Raw genomic sequence first — 20700 nt, 5'->3', positions numbered from 1 at the left:
GGAAACCTCTCTTCTACAGAGGACATATTTTGTTCATTTAGAGCTCCACAATTAAATTTTTTGGGTTCTGCTAGAATACATTTAACATAATTTGAAAAAACATCATTCTTCTCACTCTGTAGATTGCTGTAACACCTCTCTGCCTGAAACATGTTACCTGGTTTAACGCGGTGAAGTAGCTAAGTCATGAAAATAATGTCAGGGCTACAAAAAAAGGTGTTTCAGACATGGACTTTGTAATAGCAGCTCAATTTTTTTTTATAAATAAAATAAAGTAAATAAAAAAACAGAATAGATGCTCTTTTAAAGAGCTAATTTGCTTAGAAATGAAAATTATGTATCATTAGCATTCTCCACAAATTAAGCGTATTGTCAGGATTCTGGACCTGTTTTGCCCCCGTTTCTGTTTCAGTGTTCCCATATTTGGTCATGTTCCTGTTCTCTAGTCTCATTATCAATTTGATCTGCAGTGTTATGAAATAACTTGAAATTTTGACCCCACTACTGAGTGATAGCTTTAGGAGCCCAGTTATTCAGAACCAAGTTTATTAATATATTTACACTCTAATGGTAACAGGGTGCTAACATTTTAAAACTAATATAAGCTAAAAACAGAACATGTAATGTTTAGTTTGACCTTTTACCTCTCAATATTGTTAATTAACATTTTTATATAATTAAGCACCTCCTTTAAATGACACTTACGCTCCTTTTACTAAAACTTTGTTGTTGTTGTTGTTGTTGTTGTTGTTTGAGAGAGAGAAAGAGAGTTTCAGGCCCTATGTTGTATCCTGTATGTGGAAAGTGGCATTTATTTACACACAAGCTGTTGTCTCAATATTATAAATTAATAATTTCCTAAATTTTGGACCTAAATCTAACATATGGCTAAAGGTGAAAGATATAATAATCCTGGACATCTCTTTCCATTCATTAGACGAAAAATAACTCATACCGATTTCCCATTAACTATTCCTTTTTCTGGCTGTAGACTTTTTTTTAGCTTGGTCTGGATGTGCATAGTGGAATGCACAAAGCTACAAAATATTTTTTTTAACCATTTTATGATAGATCTTGCATTAATAATAATAATTTTATTTTTATTAGGCTATATGAGGTCCAAAACCATCTCCGTGATTTGGCGTCAGAACACAGCGTGCTTCAGAAAAGCGTGGCAGAGGTACAGACCAGAAACCGACTTCTGAAACAGGAATATGATTCTCTGCTGGAGCAGCACCAGAACACGGAGAGGACGTACCGACAAGAGAAACTCCGCAGCTCCGAGATCCTGGAGAACATGATCCTTCCAAAACAGCAGGCCGCTGTCCGCATGAACCATCGCAATGAGAAGAGAGTGAGGTCAGAGGCATGATGGGAGGTGAAATGTGTGACTGCTGCGCCATTAGAATAACCAGATCCCATCCATCTCTCAAAAATAATCTCATCGGTTGTGCATTGATTCAGCAGAATGGTGAAATGAAAATGATATCATCATTTACTCAACCTCATGCTGTTTAAACCTGGCTTTCTTTCTTCCGTAGAACACAGGTTTTTTTGGTTCATACACTGAAAGCCAGAGTGGTCCATTGCTGTTTTAAAACTGCTGTTTTAGACTGTCACTGAATATTTGGATAAACTTTTTCTTTAAATATGTTACAGTATAGGAGCTAAAAGTACATTTATTCATTTAGCAGACGCTTTTATCCAAAACGACTTACAGATGAAGACAGTGGAAGTAATCAAAACAACAAAAGAGCAATGATATATAAGTGCTATAACACGTCTCAAAAGTATTACATTCCTATTAGTGTCCAAATATTTTGTAACATCTGCCAACAAGGAATAACGGACACAGAGGCCACGTCAAACAATGTTTGTTAAAATTCAATGGCTTAGAAGATGGTTAAAGTAGTTAATGAGTTAGTGTTTTTGTCACTTTTCAAAGTTCACGGAGTAGAATCTCTGCTCCTGGCAAATCATCTGTATGGTTTTTTTTCCTTAATGTTGAAAGCAAATTTTGTCCATTCCTTAAACACCACATCAGTCTTGATCACATTCCCTCTTCTGTCTTAGAGCCAGAGAGGCCAGTCTTCACAAAGAGCTTCAGATGGCTGCCAGTAAGAACGTGAATATTATTGAGTAAGTATCAGCTGCATCAAGTGTGAATCTGATTTCATGTCAGTCCATGCCCTCATCACTGTCTTTCTTCTGTGAAGCGCAAAAGGAGAGTTGTTACTGTATGTGCTGTCATTTAGTTATTTGTGTTTCACGGAGGAAAGAAAGTCATGCCGGTTTGGAATGATGAGGGCGAGCAAAGATTTTTTAATCAGCATTAAAGGGCAGCATAAACAATCCTATAAAATCAACATCTTTTCATTCATTGTTTTGCTTTTGCCTGTCAGAGAGTCTGTAAATATGTCACCTCCCAGACCATCGTCCAGACCATCGTCCCCTAAAAGTGACCCTTCAGAGAGGCTGGAGAGATCCCACGGGCCACTGTTCAGGTAATAGCAGGGGCTTTCATGTATAATACAGTAATTATTTGGGGTAAAATATCTAAGTAATATTTTGGGTGCATCTTAAGCTTTGTCTATAGCATTGAGGCTGTTGATTACCCTAGGAAATAATTTTGCCTAATTATGGCTAATTTTGAGTCATTTTAACATCAGTTCATGTAGGATCATTAATAACCTAATGCATTTTTTTTATTATTATTATTTTTTTTTTTATCAAAGTCTGGACAGTTGTTGTTTTTTCTTCTCAGGTCTGCTTCAGCTACATCTCCGCGCATCATCAGCTCCATCAGAGGACTTTTTGAGTATGTTTCTCACTGAAAGCTCTTTAAGTGCTGATGAATCACTGTATAGCAGAAGCTGTGATTGGCTGAAAAGTTTTAAGGCATTTCACAGGGGAATGTGAAGGGGAACCTTATTTTTTAGACGTGTTAGTGTACATGTACATAGGTGAACATAAAAAAAACCCAGAATGTAGAAATCATAGAAAAAAAGTGAGCAGTGCTTCTCAAAATTAGAAATACAGCAAATTCTAAGCAAATCCCATAGTAACATACAGATCTCAAAATTAGGAAATTCAATTATTAATCTCTTTGAATGTGCTTGAAAAATAAACCTGTTGTTAAAATGTAAATCTGATTTTAACAAACTAATATAGTCTGAATCCACTTTATAGGCACACACACCTATATCATCATGCCTTTTGACGGCTGATGATTTACAATAAACCAATCGTAAATTTAAAGTATGTTTGTTAAATGTTAATAATGAATAAATAAAATAAAATTGAATTTGATTTTAAATATATTTTTTATACATTTGATATAATTAATATTAAATGAACATCAATTTGATTTAAGTGAAGTATACTGCATCTGATTTTGAAGTTACAGTTTAGTGGATTCTCATTTGTTTCATTACAAAGACAAGTCAAGACATCCATCCATTCTAGCTCTAGCAGTTGTTTGAATTTGGAAATGTTATTACTTCTATACCGTATGTCAGTTTCCTACATGGTTCCTTTTTGGTAAAAACCTGCACCCACAGTACTTAACTGGAAGCAGCACTAATTTAAATCCATACCTGATCTGACCTATTTGAGTGAAATGATTTGCGCAGGCATATATGTATTCAGGTAGATTTTGAGGTGCATTACTGTAAAAAATAGAAGTAATCCGCTGCGTCCTCAGTTCATTCAAACACAGAACACCTCGAGAGTAGTGTTAATTTTGTCAATCTAATCTATGATTAGTCAATTAATGTTAACTGGTCATTTTGTGTCAGGATCAATAACAGTGAAATTAGTTTTTTTTGTGTGTGTGAAAAGTAAATTTTAGTAAACAATGTGAATAAACACCACAACAGCTTAAGCAGCAAACTTTGCAAAATACATAATTTATGTCACTGCCAAAACTTTTGGCCATGACTTTATCCATGTAACAGCGAAGCTCTGACTCTTGACAGCCGCACTCCTGAAAGCTCACTTAGTAGATGCATGTACAGCAGTCTGCAGTAACATTTTGTCTCCTTTTCTGACAAAAATAAAAAGAGGTTTTTGTTAATTTTATTTTTATTTTTTTAAATACATTTTAATCTCTTCTTATTTTGTCAAAGAAATGAACACGGTAACACGTTACACTCAGCCCAGCATCTCTGTAAGTTCTGAACTGTTCACAAGCATTATTGATTGTTGTTCTGTTGTCTGTGTCCTTATATGTGTGTCCAGGAGGAAGATAAGAGGTAAATCAGTTTGCAGATCAGAGGAAGACCTCTATATTCCATTAGGAGTCTGTCTGGTTGCCAGAGTTCCAACAAAGGCAATTTTTACAATGGTGCGTGTTGCTTTTTACAACAACATCCAACAACAAAATCTACTCCTCACAAGCTTTGGGATGATGTTCTGTCTAGTTCTGTTCCTGTTTGGCTATGAAGCAAGTAGAAATGTATAAAACCTTGAACCCTGAAAATGATGGGGGAAAAGTTGTGTACTAGATGAACTAGTAACAGACAGACGTGGAGAGGTAGGCTAAATGTACTAATATTATTGATCATGTGGTTCTTAAATGGGTCATGTCTTAAAGATATCTTTAAAAGCACATTCCCTGTAGTGGTGGCTGTTGGTCTGTCAGTGGATGATGGGACTGTGGAACAAAGCGTCTGTGTGTCGCTGTGAAGCGGTGTCTTTCTATATCACACTGCAGCTCTGTCATGAGCAGCCACCCGCTTCAGACGTCCATTTTCATTTGAATAGCTGACAGCAGAAACCAGCGCGAGATGTGATATGGAGAGAAGTTACCACTTCCTTAAATGGAGATGTCACAATTTAATGATTTGCATTTCCCGTTGATCTTTTGGTTTCTTGTGTTGCAGAATTTAAATCTTTTGGTTGTTGGCATACTAGAATTCGAGCTCTTTGTCTAGTCACTTCATCGTTTTTAAGAGATTTCTACAAACTGCGTCTACTTTTTCTGTTAAATAGAGCTTATATGTACAGCTTGCATTTCAATTTGAGTGTAAAGTAATACACTTCTTTTTTGCATTATTTTTACACCTTAGTAAAGTTGCTTCCCCTTTTGTAGTTTCACATTATAGTGTACTGGTTAAAAATAAAATTGGGCATGACAGTTATTATTATTTTTGCCGTGTTAAAAACAGAAGGTAGTTAAGTTCCTCAAAACCAGACACATGGTTATTTGTATCATCAGATACGCATGTACACAGAGTCTCATTATATGACAAACAACAAGTGTTGTTCGATACCATCGCTGGACCATGGTATTTGGTAATTTCCTGCAATTTCCCTGCTACACTAATAGATAGCAGAGCAAAACTACTACTGATGCCTAGTCTCAGCCTCAGACGTCACACCACGGACCGTTGACTAAACGTCTGATGCATAAGGGACACAAAAGTGGAAACACTTTAGGAATGTCGAAGTCATTATCGGATTGGTTGAATTCTACAGGATCTGTGATGATGAGCACTTATCAGGATCAACTAAACATTGGAATAGCAAAAGTGTGAAATATTTAAAGTTCGTGGCATAGAATCTTTAAAATACGTCGAGGAGTTTTACACACAGGTCTGTTATTGTGGCGACCTTTCCACGCCTCGAACCGTGGCAATGATCGAAACGAACTGTGATTGGTTTTTGGACATGTCAGTCAAACGGCCTCATGGGCGGGCCTTGGCTGGCCTATGAAAGCTGCCATGAATTACCGCTCTGGCTATCTGAGACTAACTGATCCCTAACATCCGGTGTGAGATGAAGTTTTCACTAATCAGACCCAAACTATGAGCAGGGCTACTCAAGGCTACATGTCAAAAGTTTGAAATAATGACAAATTAAGAAATCTCTTATGCTTATCGATTCTTTTTATTCAACCAAAAAACTGTAAAAATAATACTGTGAAATATTATAATTAAAATGTAGTTTATAATTTAAATATATTTTCAAATGTATTTTTTTCCTTTGATGGCAAAACTGAATTTTCAGCATCATTACTCCAGTCCAGTTTCTCATGTTCCTTTAAAATCATTTTTTTTTTTCAGGATTCTTTTATGAATAGAATATGTTAAAAAGAACAGCATCTATTTGAGATAAAAATCTCTTGTAACATTAAAATGTTTTGTTCTGTTACTTTTGAACAATTCAATGGCTCCTTGCTAAATACAAGTATGATTTTTATTTTATATTTTATGGTTGTGTAATCACACAAATATTAAGCAGCAAGTATCATGGGACACTGAAGACTGGAGTAATGTTGTGGACAATTCAGCTTTGCATAAGAGGAATAAATTACATTTAAAATGTATTCAAACAAAAAACAGTATTTCCAATATTACCGTTTTTGCCATATCTTTAATCAAATAAATGCAGCATTGGATAGCATAAGAGACTTCTTTCAAAAACATAGGATATTTCGGGTGATTGTTAGGGAATTGGTACGGTGTTGCTAGGGTGTTCTGGTTCGTTGCTAAGAAGTTGCCTGGGTGCTCTAGGTGGTTGTTAGGGTTTTCTGAAAATGCAAACTGATTAAATTTATTAATAAATGCAGTCAGTTTGGATAAAAGTGTCTGATGTTTGCATAAATGTAAATGTAAAGGATTAGAAATGAATGTGTGTTTTGTGGTTTCAGGATGCTCATGAGCTGGGAATCAATGCTGTGAGGTTCAGTACCAATTCAAACCTACTGGCTACAGGAGGAACTGACAGAGTCATCAAACTGTGGGGCATTGAAGCAGGTACATCACAAAACTGATCTGATCTTCTGTTCAATTGTCAGCTTCAGCCATATAGACAGGATTCAAATATAGTAAAACACCCACGTCGAGTGATAGTGAATGCTCTTGTCATTACATGTGACTGCCTCTGACCACCAGCAGATGTCAGCACTCTAATATCTAAAACATCCCTTAGTCGGGGTACATTCAATTGAGATTCAAAATTAAATTTTCTGAGAAATTATTCAAAATTATGTGAGGTCTTTAAGGTGGGAAATAGTGGGCAATATAAGCATTTGATGTGCTCTATTATACAGTTAATGGACAAAACAAAAGTGAGTGCACATTCTCAGGCTTGATGTAAAATACTGCAGTGTTTCATCCTCACAGGAACTCTTCAGAACAGAGGGACATTAGATGGAAGTAATGAGGGGATCACCAGCATTGAGTTCGACCCGACGGTATGAACACACATAAATCATTGTGTTGGAATAAATTATACACAGAAAATGAGCAATGTAACCAGACAACATACTAAAATGCCTCTATTATTATCCCTGAAGCTGTCACTCCCTGCAGATTTACACAGTTTTACATATGAGCCCTGGAGTTCAGCACAGCTTACCAGCTCTTTGTTGGTTATAATGGAAGCGTTGTAGTTTTGTCGCTTTGCTTGCTTGTTGTATATATTGGGTGTTAAAGTGCATGCATTTTGCTTCAGTTTCACCAGCAGTAATTTCTGTGTGCACTGCAGCCATAGATCTGTGCATCAGACTTCAAATATGCTCATTAGGACCTGCTGTTGTAATTAACCAATTTAATGCCTACATTTATGCACACAACAGACATTTCTGAGATTGTTTCTGCAATTCTTGTACAACTGCTACAAAAATGTATGAATAAAACTATAATGCAATAAAAGTATACCCAAATTAAATACTGTAAACAACTACTTAGTTTACTCACAGAACTAATATGTGCTGGTTTTACAGAATTATAAATGGTTTTTGAAAGTGTTGTAGCTTTTTGCGCTGCTACACCTGTTTAGTGAATCAACCCCCCTTATTGGACTTTAGTTCAGGGATTTTTGATGCCAAGAACCCTTAAAGTATGATGGTTCCCTCCCTAAAATATAAGAGCACCTATATTTCCATGTATGCTCATGAAATGTGTTTAACAATAGTAGTGCTGCACAGTCCTTCCAGAAAAACGCAGATTTTTTTTGTGATTGTTGCGGGCAAAAATCCTTGATTTTGCAGCACGTTTTCTTAAAAAATGCGATGGAATATGCGGGATATTTTTGCAATTTTATGCGATGAAATTGCGTGAACTTGCAAAAACTGCGGTTTGATGAAAAAGAGAAAAAAGGTGATTTCCCCCAAAACCTTTTTCTCACTAGGCTACTACCTTAATGTAAAGAGTAATTTCTTATTACTTCCTATGATAAGCGAGCATACTAAATCACAGAATATTTAAGTTGCAATCTCTTACTGCAACGTAAATTATTTTACATACTACTAATATAATTATAACTTGTAAGTTTTTGGTACTGTTCTGTAACAAAAAAGTGCAATCTTACAACTGTAAAGTTGCATCAACTTCTGAATGAAACTACAACAGTGTTAGTAGCCTAGTGATAAGGGGGTGTTGGGGGAATCACCTTTTTTTTCTCTATTTCATCAAACCGCAGTTTTCGCAAGTTCTCACAATATAATTTGGCTCCACTATCATGTAACAAATCGGGAAACTGCTTCGCGCGTTCTTTTGCGCTTATTTTTGTTGGCAAATAAGAATGATTTGCGATTCTAAAAGTACAAACTGATGTGATATTATTAAGTGTCTAATAAACGCAGACTTGCTCATTGCATGATTCTGATATTCTTGTAAAGATTACAAGTTATTGGTATGATCACCCGTAGCGGCTGAAGTGAGGATAAAATAAAAAATAAAGTAAGTCTGTGTTGGCGCTGGTTTCGAACATGCTTTCACATATCACGCCTAAAAACGTTTGTAAAATGCTAGTCGCGCCACTTTCTCCTTCTTTTCAAAGCGCCCAAAGGTTGTTATGGGAAAGGATGAAGCTGATTAGTTAGTTCTTGTCACATGACCCGCGGTGCGCTTGCAGTATTCTGAAAATTTGAGATGTTTTTAACTCGATGCGGTGCGGACGTGCCTGTTTTCGATTACAAGCGTGCGTACCGTGTGCCTACATTGGAAATAACGAACTTGAGCGCGCAAATTTATTGTAATAAAAATAATAGTTAGAGTAGTTGACTAATCAAAAAAATAATCGTTAGATTAGTCGACAGAAAAAAGAATCATTAGTTGCAGCTCTTAACAATAGTATGTTCCTTAAAAATAGTATGTGTGCTATAATGTCTTTAGAAAGAAAAATGATTAAATTATTAGTTAAATTAATAATATATTAAATTATTGTGATCAATACACATTTCACTGGTATGAGTGTATACATACTACTGAAACGTGGTCAGAATAATGGGTATTGGGATACATGCTGCTACAAGGTAAAAAGGGAGAACACTGTAGCAGATGTAGACATGTGGTGCTGGGGAAGAGGAGGACTAAAGAAAATTCTCATGGCGCACACTAATGAGCTGTACCAGCTTGGGATGGGAATTGCATAGACATGAAAGAGATATTATTTGGCTACATTGACTGCTTGGGAGAACCAATCAGCAACTCTAAAGATAAAACATCTCGGTTATTTATGTAACGTCACATAGAATCTAGCGAACATGGGGGCAGGGGCAGTGCTTGCAGGTTATCTCACTGATCCCTGATGGGAGTAGTAGGAACCTTGGGCACATAGGCGGGCCAGGGCTCAGGATTACCCGGGAGCCAGCAGGCCCAAACTCTAGGCACAATTCATCTACTGAAAATGCATGCACTACCCTCTTGTTGAAGGCCAATGCAATCAGCAACAGAGTCTTCATTGAAAGAAACATTAGCTCGACTGACTGCAAGGGCTCAAATTGGCCCTTCTGTATTACTCTGAGTACTGAATTGCATAGCCGAGTCTGATGGTCCTCAGGAGCCAGCAAGATGGGTTGGTTTGCCAGTAACCCAGACACCATGCAAGCTCGACCAAAGGGAACACCAACGTAACCATGGTGGGGCAGCGAGGTGGAACGCAGGACACAGTCCGTGGGTGGACTGAAGAGGGGTCTGAGTGTACAGTGCAATGCTTACCTGGTTCCACGGTTTGGCAGAGGGTGCATGAGCAGGGCCTTTGATGATGCTCTCGAACCAACCGCCCCACTGCTGCCTACTGGCGAGAGAGGAGGATAAGTGTGGTTCGGGGTTTTGGAAACAAGGAAAATAACTTTGTGGTGTGGGAGAGGTACATTTACCATTCCCCATAGAGCAGTTCTCTCTGTTCTCTCCCAGTGTTGCCTGTCCCAGGGCCTCTTTTGCTCTTCCATTCAGCGAGGTTTGTTGGGGGCCTGGACAAGCAGGGCGGCCTGCCTACGCCCAGCACCACAGTGCTGCTTGCTAAAGGCTGGCGTATTGTGGCTGTCTCTTTGCTGAACTCTGCCCTCTGACACCCCTCAACAACCCCCGCACCACACACACAGACTTCTCCCTCTCTTCAACACTACATCTAACTGATTTATATATTTATTTACAACAAGCAAAAAAACAGTAACTTGTTATTACTTGCACTACTGTCTGTTATTCCAGGAACACTGAATAATCCATTTGCACACTGAAATATTTTCTATGCACTTTACTGTCCATTGCAATAGTGTAATTATGTTCATATGTTCATAGTTCATGTTCATAATACTTTTCTGTATAGTTATTGTACATATTGTAGACCTTGTATATTCTGTACTTACTGCTTATTGCACTTCTGGTTAGATGCTAACTGCATTTCGTTGCCTTGTACCTTACATGTGCAGTGACAATAAGATTGAATCTAATCTAATAAGCATTGCAGGACAAATGTGCCATCCATGGCCTGGTAAGCCCCTCATGCACCTAAAGGAAGAATGTCACCGGGGTGAGGCACTGAGAACCAGTGGGGGCCACCCAACCAATCATCCAACCAGTCATCCAACCTTGAGGGCTCGGGACACGGTGGAGGTCTCCACTCGAGCCTAACCCTCATGGTGCCCCGGAAAACCATTGCCCTTTATTTCCTGATCCAATTCAGGCATTGCTAAAGTCCCGGAGGGCAGCAGCGCACCCAATCTTCCTATCCAGAATGCTCCTGCTCACCCTCTGATGCAGCGATTTGACATCCAATCGTAGGGAGGAGCACTGGAGGATACTGCTGATATGCTCCTTGTAGAGGGCTCACCACGTTCCTTTGGCAGCTCAACTGGTTGTGGAGGGCAAGAGGAGTGATGGTCCCCCAAGGGTTGGTTTCCTGGAGGGTTTGCCATCACTCTTACCCTGTGACCACATGTACTGCTGCTTGAAGTTGCCCCTGCCTGACTGCAGTCATGAGGAGAACTATATCGAGGCAGAAGCAAAAGGAGCACCACACCTTTTGAGGTAACGGAGCTTACCCCGCAACTCGAAGAGTCATCTTCCCGCAATGAGAACATGACTCTTCCGAGAATGGCACCTCAGCATGCTTAATGCCCAGAGTTTTCAAGATGCAATGTCGTCTTTAAAAATATTCACCGGTAAATGCTATTTTAGGGAAAAAGCTCTTATAGTGTGCAGGAGCACACAGGAGAGATGTCCGCCTGCAACACAAACGGGCTAGTGCAGCCTGATGTGTGCAATCCATTCGACACAGGAAACCACCACCGCTGAAGCGCCATACCACCAACATCAAGAGCTTCAAAGAGTGCGCTGAACTCATTCATACTTAGTCTCTCAGTAAACTAGTCAGGAGAAAAACGATGTGATCACTTGGCTCCGAAGCTAAAAGCGGAGTATGTGTTGCACCTGCTGCCTAGTTATACTCGCAGTGTGATCAGCGGCAGCTGGATGCAGTCATCGCATGCCAGTGTGCATGCCACTTGCTCTCCAAGCAAGATCCCAAAGTCTGTCATTACCAACGTGACGTTGAGAGTGACCGACTGAAAGGGAACCCCTGCTTAAATGAGTTGAAGAACACTCCATAAGACTCTACTGATTCATTGCTAATTAGCACATACCAATTAGCTGATCTAAAAGAGTCCTTGGCTACTGAAGGATCTTTATTAGTTAAATAAGGAGACTGTTCCTGTAAAGCTGTTGAGTTGATTATGCTGTGGTTACTGCTCTAATGCATTGTCGGATGTGTTACTGTGCTTTTCCATCAGGGCACTCGGATTTTAGCTGCGTCATATGACAAGTCGGCTCTATTCTGGAGGCTAGAGGACAGCGTTCCCAAGGTAACAGAGCTTACCTCTCACCCACCCAAACCTCGCTGTGCTAGTCTGTCTCTCTGAATTACTCTAGAGCATCATCAGATGAGAGAGAGCAGAATGAATCTCGTTAAAGATGTTTCTTGTTCTGCCTGCTAAGATTTCATTGTGTTTTACATGGCAGTGAGGCGTGGAGAGTTTTATGGGGCGGAATTCAGCTTGTCACATGATTTTTGATGGAAACAGGCCAGATATGGGTCATTCTTACTATGCAGTCATTTTTATGGCCCAACATATTTGACTTAATATATTGTATAAAATGAATCTTATATTGTATAAAATATATCTTCTCATATTAGAAAATACAGTCCATTGAATATGGGGTGAATTTTTAAGAATACAACAACGTGACGCTCTTATAGAAAAATCAGAAATCATTTTTATACATTTTGTATGAGGTACAAAGTTCAAAGGGCTTGGCATAACATAAATTTTATTTATACGTGTGTGTGTGTGTGTGTGTGTGTGTGAGTGTGTGTGTGTGTGAGAGAGAGAGAGATAGAGCAAGAAAATACATGTTTGGATTAATTCCTCAGAAAATGTGTCTGGGTCATACTTTCAAAAGATATTTAAAAGATATTAACACTTTTATTCAGCAACAATGAATTAAAAAAGATCAAAAGCGACACTGAATACTAGAATATCAACTGCAAAAAAAAAAAAAAGCAAAATAAAACCACTTTTAATTTGGGGAGAAATTATGACATGTAAATGTTCTTGACATGTTTAGAGAGAGATTCTGTTTAGCTTCTCATTATAAGTATATCTTGTTTTTCTAGGTTACATTGACAGGTCATTCTCGTAAAGTGACAGCAGCCAGATTTAAATACAGTCAGAGGCAGGTGGTCACGGGCAGTGCGGACAGGACTGTGAAGATATGGGACCTCCAGCGAGCAGCCTGTATGTGTCCCAAAAATATGCATCTAATCACTCATGCATTAACTAACAATGAGCACTTTCTGCATCTGTCTACAATAATTTGTTCAACATATTAGCACAGATGAGTAATTTACATATTTCTTTATCGTTTCTACGCACAGGCATACAAACCATTGAGGTTTTGTCTTTCTGTAGTGATGTTGTGTGCTCAGAGTACCTCATCATCAGCAGCCATTATGACAGAAAAATACGATTTTGGGACAGCAGGTAAGAACAGGGCAATTACAACACCACCCACTGCACAAACAACGTAAAAAAATATCGGACAATATAAAAACTCATCTTAATAAATGTTAAGCAAAACTGTGCAGAGCTGTGGCCCTCCAGGAATTGAGTTTGAGACCAGTGCCTTAAAAGATGGGAAAGATTGTATGATTTGTCAGATTTTTGTCACAATACTTGGTAAAGCAATAAATTAAAAGAAGGATCTGGCTTGTGTTTTTTACCGTTCAGAGTATAAAAAATGAAAGGAACTTGAGCCCCATAGTCAGGTCTAATAAATGCGTTCTTAGGGCCTGTTTACACCTGGTCCTAGACAATTGAGATTGTCTAGGAAGCATTCAAGATGAAACTGGAAAAGTGTGAATGCATCTGGTTTTTGATGTGGCCAAGTGTAGATGGAAAGGTTTAAACAAATCAGATCCAGATCCAGTCAGAGAAAGCACATGAACTGACCAAGAGTAAACAGGCCATTAGACAGGAAAAGATTATCTGAACCTTATGTTCAATTCACATATGTACAAATCTTGGTAATATGATATATATTTCTCACAATTCTGACTTTTTTTTTTCTCTCAAAATTTACGTCCTGCCAGGTCTGTTTTTTTTCTGCATGCAGTCAGGTCAGTTATCATACAAATGTTTTTTCAAACGTTCAGATGTGTGAAAAGGTCAGAACTGTGAGATCGCAATTAGTCGCAATTACCTTTTCATATTTTTATTCCATGTCAGAAATAAGCTTCCACACAAATGGGATGTATTCTCACAAGCAAAGCGGAACATAAAAGTTTTCTTATTTAGCCTTTCTACTCAGGTTTACAGTACATCTAGTATTATTATCCATCTTTATACATCTGCTTGGATCACTCAAACTTCATTTGATGTTAGATGAAAACATATGACCACGTATCATCTGTGGTGAAAACATTGCTATCACTTCTGTAATTATTCTGTTATAAACATTTACCTGAGACGGATATTGACTGAGTCTGCTTGTGTACACAAAGTTATTACATTTTTTTTCTGGTCTGAATGTAATTGCTTTAAAATGTACAGTTGAAGGTGGATTTGTTAAACGAGCTGTGGTTTAATGGCTTTGTAGAAGTGTAAAACCTAGAAAACTTCACATCATAAATGTGTTGATCACTGCAGTGCTTTTCACAGCAACCTTTCAGATTTCCAGGGCTGACAGTTAATTGTGAATAATGAACCCAGCTGGCAGTGCTCGCTGTCTGTCACCACACATCTGGCTAGTGTGATGACCTAAAACAGTGTAGCCTCAGGTGTGTGTGGTCATCGCTGGCGATAGACGGCGTGTTAACACTTTTGTGGTAATGCGTGAGATTGGCTTCTCCACAGGCCCAGTCATACAGAGGGAAACTCTTCCACATGTGTTGACAGTTGATGCTAAAATGTGTTTATGCTGCTCTGCGTGGAATTCAATTTCCAGATGTGAATTATTTTTCGGCTAAATGTTTTTATGCTTTTGGTTCAATTTAGTATATTGCTGTTCTTTAAATGGATATATGGCAAAAAACGTATCTCCATGTTTTAACGTTGTGAACTTACCAACTTAGAAACATAACAACAACATGATTCAAGTGACATCCACTTTACTAAAAACTTGCAATAACATCTAGTTAATTGTTTTAAAAATATTTTTCTGGGACTTGACAGTGAAGCAGCTGAAACATGTATGCCCGAATTGTATTCATACCACCCATATACATATATTTGACCCTGGACCACAAAACCAATTTTAAATTGAGATTTATACATCATCTGAAAGCTGAATAAATAAGCTTTCCATTGATGTGTGGTTTGTTAGGATTGGACAGTATGTGGTCGAGAGACAAAAAGTAAAAAAATATATACATATTAATAAAATCGCCTTTAAGTGAAGTGAAGTGACATTCAGCCAAGTATGGTGACCCATACTCAGAATTTGTGCTCTGCATTTAACCCATCTGAAATGCACACACACAGAGCAGTGAACACACACACACACACACTGTGAGCACACACCCAGAGCAGTGGGCAGCCATTTATGCTGCGGCGCCCGGGGAGCAGTTGGGGGTTCAATGCCTTGCTCAAGGGCACCTAAGTCTTGCTCAAGGGCACCTAAGTTGTGATATTGAAGGTGGAAAGAGAGCTGTTCATGCACTACCCCCACCCACAATTCCGTCCGGCACCCACAATTCCCGAGACTAGAACTCACAACCCTTCGATTGGGAGTCCAACCCTCTAACCATTAGGCCACGACTTCCCCTTGGAAAGTCGTGGCCTTCATTTGGACAACTTTAAAGTTGTCCAAATGAAGTTCTTAGCAATGCATATTACTAATCAAAAATTAAGTTTTGATACATGTATGGTTAACCATTTACAAAATGTTCATTGAACATGATCTTGACTTATATATCCCAATGATTTTTGACATGAAAGAAAAATCTATAATTTTGACCCAAACTATGTATTTTTAGCAATTACTGTGCTACCTATGACTACTACCTATGATTTTGTGGTCCAGGGTCACATATAGAACATACTTTTTTTTAATGGTTACAATGTAAATTTAATGGTTGCCAACAGATGTATTACCTGCCATACAGTATGCAATTTCAGATTCAGCTAATGTATTTTGAAGCCAAATAACTTGTGTACATAAGAAAAAAACAATTTTCTTTTCTTTTTTTATCTCTGTTGTCATACAAGTTTGTAAGAAGGTCAAGTTTACGCTTGACGTGAATGTAAGCATGTTGTGAAACTTGACAAGCACATTGTGAGGCTTGTGCAAGAAGTTATGCAGATGTTAAGGAAACTTGCATCTCCATTAGCTTCACAATGCACTTACATCTAAGTGAGAACTCATAAACCCTTTTGTAAATGCATTTATGAAAATTTGAAATATTAGCATTAATTCTTTTTTGGGGGGACTCTTCCTTTGATGCTTTTAATCTCATGAAACCTACACTGAAAACACCTACACTGTCATTGGATTAAAGAAAAAAAAAACTTACACAGATAATTGGTTTACTTTTTCTCAAATAAAAGACCAAACAAACAAACAACAAAAGAAGTATGTTGGATCAAATCAAATTTCTACAGTGAACTGAAACTAAATATACACTTTTAACCAAATATATATAAGAGATGTGGAAGAGATGTGTTTTAAGCTGATTCTTGAAGATGGCTAAGGACTGCTCGGATTGAGTTGGGCAGGTCATTCCACCAGGAGGAAACATTTAATTTAAAAGTCTGTAAAAGTGACTTTGTGTTTTTTGGGATGGCACAATCAAGCTACGTTCACTTGCAGAACACGAGCTTCTAGAGGACACATAAGTCTGAAGTAACAAATTAGCTATTAGTAGCCAGTGCAAATTGATAAACGGAGGTGTGACGTGTATTATTATCGGCTCATTAAAAATTAATCTTGCTGGAATGTTCTTGATTAATTTTGGAGGTTTGATAGAACTGGTTGGAAGATCTGCCAAGAGAGCATTGCAATAGTCCAGCCTGGACAGAACAAGAGCTTGAACAAGGAGTTGTGCAGCATGTTCCGAAAGAAAGGGCCTGATTTTCTTAATGTTGAATAAAGCAAATCTTGCGGTTTTAGCAATGTTGTCTGAGAAAGTCAGCTGATCATCAATCATAACTCCAAGGTTTCTGGCTGTTTTTGAAGGAGTTATGGTTAATGTGCCTAACTTGATTGTGAAATTGTGATGAAACGATGGGTTTGCTGGAACCACAAGCAATTCTATCTTGGCAAGGTTGATTTGAAGGTGATGGTCCTTCATCCAGTAAGACATGTCTGTTAAACAAGTTGAGATGCGAGCAGCTATAATCAGATCATCAGGATGGAATGAGAGGTAAAGTTGAGTGTCATCAGCATAGCAGTGGTATGAAAAGCCATTTTTCTGAATGACAGAACCTAATGATGCCATGTAGACAGAGAAGAGAAGTGGTCCAAGAACTGAGCCCTGAGGCACCCCAGTAGATAGATATTGCGACTTGGACACCTCACCTCTTTAAGACACTTTGAAGGACCTCTCATAGGTAAGACTCAAACCACTGGAGTGCAGTTCCTGAGATGCCCTTTGTCAGTAGGGTTGACAGAAGGATCTGGTGGTTAACCGTGTCAAAAGCAGCAGACAGATCAAGCAAGATAAATATTGATGATTTGGATTCAGCTCTTGCAATCTTACATTTACATTTAATCATTTAGCGGACGCTTTTATCCAAAGTGACTTACAAATGAGAACAATAGAAGCAATCAGATCAACAAGAGAACAACAACAGTATACAAGTACCATGACAAGTCTCAGTGTAACCTGATGAGGAGGGGAGTAATGTGAGCTTTTTTTTAGCTCATTGAAGACAACCCTTGCTGCTGCATTCTGGATCAGTTATAGAGGCTTGATAGTACATGCAGGAAGGCCCGCCAGGAGAGCATTACAATAGTCCAGTCTGGAGAGAACAAGAGCTTGGACAAGAAGTTGGGACTTCAAGAACTATATATATTTAATAGTATCTTTAACAAGAATTGCATCCCTGTTCATGTTAAATGGACGGAATGACACAAATATGGTTAATATAATGTAATATCTAAAATCCATTGGATAAGAAATCAACAATAACATCTTATGGTAGAACACTACAGGCAAAACTATTGGTTTTACATACACTGCAGAATTTTGAACTGATTTATTTTGCTTCTGTTACATGTTTTAGTGGGAAGTAAATATCCACAATACACATTTTAGTGTTCTTTTTATTGCACTTTTTATTGCACTCTATTTGCGTCTGTAGATTTAAATTATAATACATGCGTTTTTCTGAAAAGTATATATTTTTTCTCCTACGCTGAGCCAGAAATCTCCACTAGAATTTACATGCACTAAACGTTACAGTTTTGTTGTTATCAAGAGTGATTTGTTCACATATCCTTCACCTGGTTTATTTATATATTTATTTATTTATATTATGTATTATTACTTATTCGTATTCCTAAAGACTTGATTGTTTATTTTTTTCTGGTTGTTGGCAATATTTTCTGATATATAGAGTTATAAAAAAAATCCAACGTGTAAAAATAAAAAAACAAACAAATAAAAATATAATTTAATTATATAATCTCTTTGCTTTTAAAAACATAACATTTCAGAAAACTTTTAATACAAAACCGTAGTCTAAGAGGCAGTTTTACTAACAGTTGTCGCCAGTGCAAACTATCTTTTGGCATTAAAATTATATTGTCAGGTTTTACTAAAGACGCGAAGTGGTGAATTAGCGCTGAAAAGACATGGACAAAGTTATTTTTGTGCCTGACCTTATTGAATATGCATCTGTAGGAGTTTCCCTTTCAAACGCAAAATTTATGGGAGGGGAGTATTCAAATTAATCATGCAACGTGCGTTACTAAATTTTGCGCTCATTAAATTGCTGGTATTTGAGCCATTATTTAACACCCAAAAAAGCATGTCTTAAACTATTTTGCACTTGATATGGCTGCAATTTGTTGCTAGGAGGAGGCACGGCAGAGAACAGAGAGCATGTGGTAGAAGAGAGAGGATTTTTTTCACGAACAAATTGTTTGCCAAGCTATGTTATTTTTAATTTGCTTCAGGAAATAAAAGACGACTTAGAACCCTCAGCTAGGATTCTAAACTTATTGCAACTTCTGTCAATGTTTTGGCCTCTTCTACAATGGCCTTTATTTCTTTATTCTTTATTTGTGACAGTGTTGTTAGTAAATTACCTGCAGAAATTTCCATGTCCATCAGCACTCTTTTGGAATTGCGCTCATGTGCTAATTTTCCCTTTATTGTACCGTTAATCTGTTAAAGTGCCCCTATTATGCTATTTTTATAGTTCCTAAAATTGTTTTGGGAGTCTCCTACAATAGGATTACATGCATGCAAGGTCAAAAAACGCTTTTGTTTTCTCAAAATATGCATTTAATATCACCTCATTTTCCAGCGATTCTCAAACGATTCGTTCAAAGGAGTTCAAAGACTCAGTCTATCTAAAACCCTCCTTTCCGTGAGAATGCTCTGATTAGTCAGATGGCCCTGTTGTAATTGGTCTACCATTTACAGTGCATCGGAAACAATACGCACATTTCCATATAGGGGTGCTCCGATCACGATCGGCCAATCGTTAATGTTCATCTCGTCAGTAAAGCTGGTTCTATCGTGTGCGTGATTTCACATAGAGCAGCTGTTACTACACAGAGCCGTTGTTAACTAAGAAGCTGTGCAAATCCACGTTAATTTTCAGCGTTTATTTGCGCATCTTCTCAGTTAACAACGACTCTATGTAGTAACAGCTGCTCTATGTGAAATCACGCACCTGATGGAATTTACCGCTGATTAGAGAACCGGCTTTACTGACGAGATGCGTGTTAACCATCGGCCGATTGTGATCGGAGCACCTCTATTGCCATAGTTCCATATTTTGTATATTACAGGTTGTGATTTAGTGGAGCAGCTGGTCCAAATAAACAGGGTATTGAGCCATTTTTCAAGAGTAAGTGTTTAGTGAATCCTGCATTGAACTTTACCCATTTTTTTTTTAACTCCCTGATATTAGAGAAGCAGTCATCAGTAAAATGACCTGTTTGTGGGTGTGGTCAAATTGTTCACTGCCAGCCAACATAGAACATAGGCGGGAAATATGCAAATGTGTTACTCAGTGACGTGTAACCATCACAAAAGTGGGATTTGAATTACTAACGACTCGATTAGTCTGTAGAGAGTCGATTCCCTATTTTGGGAGACAGTAAGTTTATCATACACTTTCGGCTTTGCTGATCGTTTTATTACATTACATTTGTTACATTACACACTGCATGAAGGGCAATATTGGAAATGGCATAATGGGGCACTTTGAAGATGTTGCCCTATTCACCTTTGGTGTCTTCCCTTAAACAAAAACAGCAAACATGTGTCTTTTATTGAATGCATTGCTGCTGTAAGAACAGCTTACATCATCTGCTACTAAATATTAATGGTGTACCATAAATGTCCCTTATGTCACACTGGAGCTGATCAAGTTTCCTTGAATAAGGTTGCTTTAAAAAAATCATTTGGTTGCGTTTTAAGTGACCCTGCAATATTATGCCTCAATTGTTGCATAACCCTCCTTCTTCAGAATATCAGTGCGTTTTGATTGCTCTGATTGGAGAAGGGATGTAAAATAATACCACCAAGGATGTTCATCCAGCAAAGCTCTGTTCTTCATAGGCCACAAAGCCTCACGGCGAACGTAATTCACCTTTTAAGCATGAAGCTGACAATATAGATGACGCCACAGAGGTAGAAAGAGAGCCATTATTTACACCACGTCTCAGTCCTTGACATCTCTCATTCACTCCCAGCAACCACAGCTTTCAGCTGCCAAGGAGCCGACGGCTCGCTTGT

The 20700-nt window shown here is 38.0% G+C and overlaps 1 protein-coding gene across 4 annotated transcripts in view; it reads left to right on the top strand.

The window, feature by feature from the left end:
• atg16l2 (ATG16 autophagy related 16-like 2 (S. cerevisiae)) overlaps positions 1-20700 on the top strand; it is a 36010-nt gene that overhangs the window by 2904 nt on the left and 12406 nt on the right. For all 4 annotated transcript variants that reach the window (XM_026282822.1, XM_026282820.1, XM_026282823.1 and 1 more), the window contains 10 exons: positions 1108-1359; positions 2074-2139; positions 2403-2504; positions 2765-2818; positions 4240-4345; positions 6653-6758; positions 7128-7198; positions 12020-12091; positions 12904-13024; positions 13165-13270. In XM_026282822.1, the coding sequence (XP_026138607.1) occupies positions 1108-1359; positions 2074-2139; positions 2403-2504; positions 2765-2818; positions 4240-4345; positions 6653-6758; positions 7128-7198; positions 12020-12091; positions 12904-13024; positions 13165-13270 (1056 nt within the window). The remainder of the gene's footprint in view (positions 1-1107; positions 1360-2073; positions 2140-2402; positions 2505-2764; positions 2819-4239; positions 4346-6652; positions 6759-7127; positions 7199-12019; positions 12092-12903; positions 13025-13164; positions 13271-20700) is intronic.

This window comes from Carassius auratus, chromosome 15, assembly GCF_003368295.1.
Source record: "Carassius auratus strain Wakin chromosome 15, ASM336829v1, whole genome shotgun sequence".
Lineage (NCBI taxonomy): Eukaryota > Metazoa > Chordata > Actinopteri > Cypriniformes > Cyprinidae > Carassius > Carassius auratus.
This window is presented reverse-complemented; position numbering and strand designations above follow the sequence as displayed.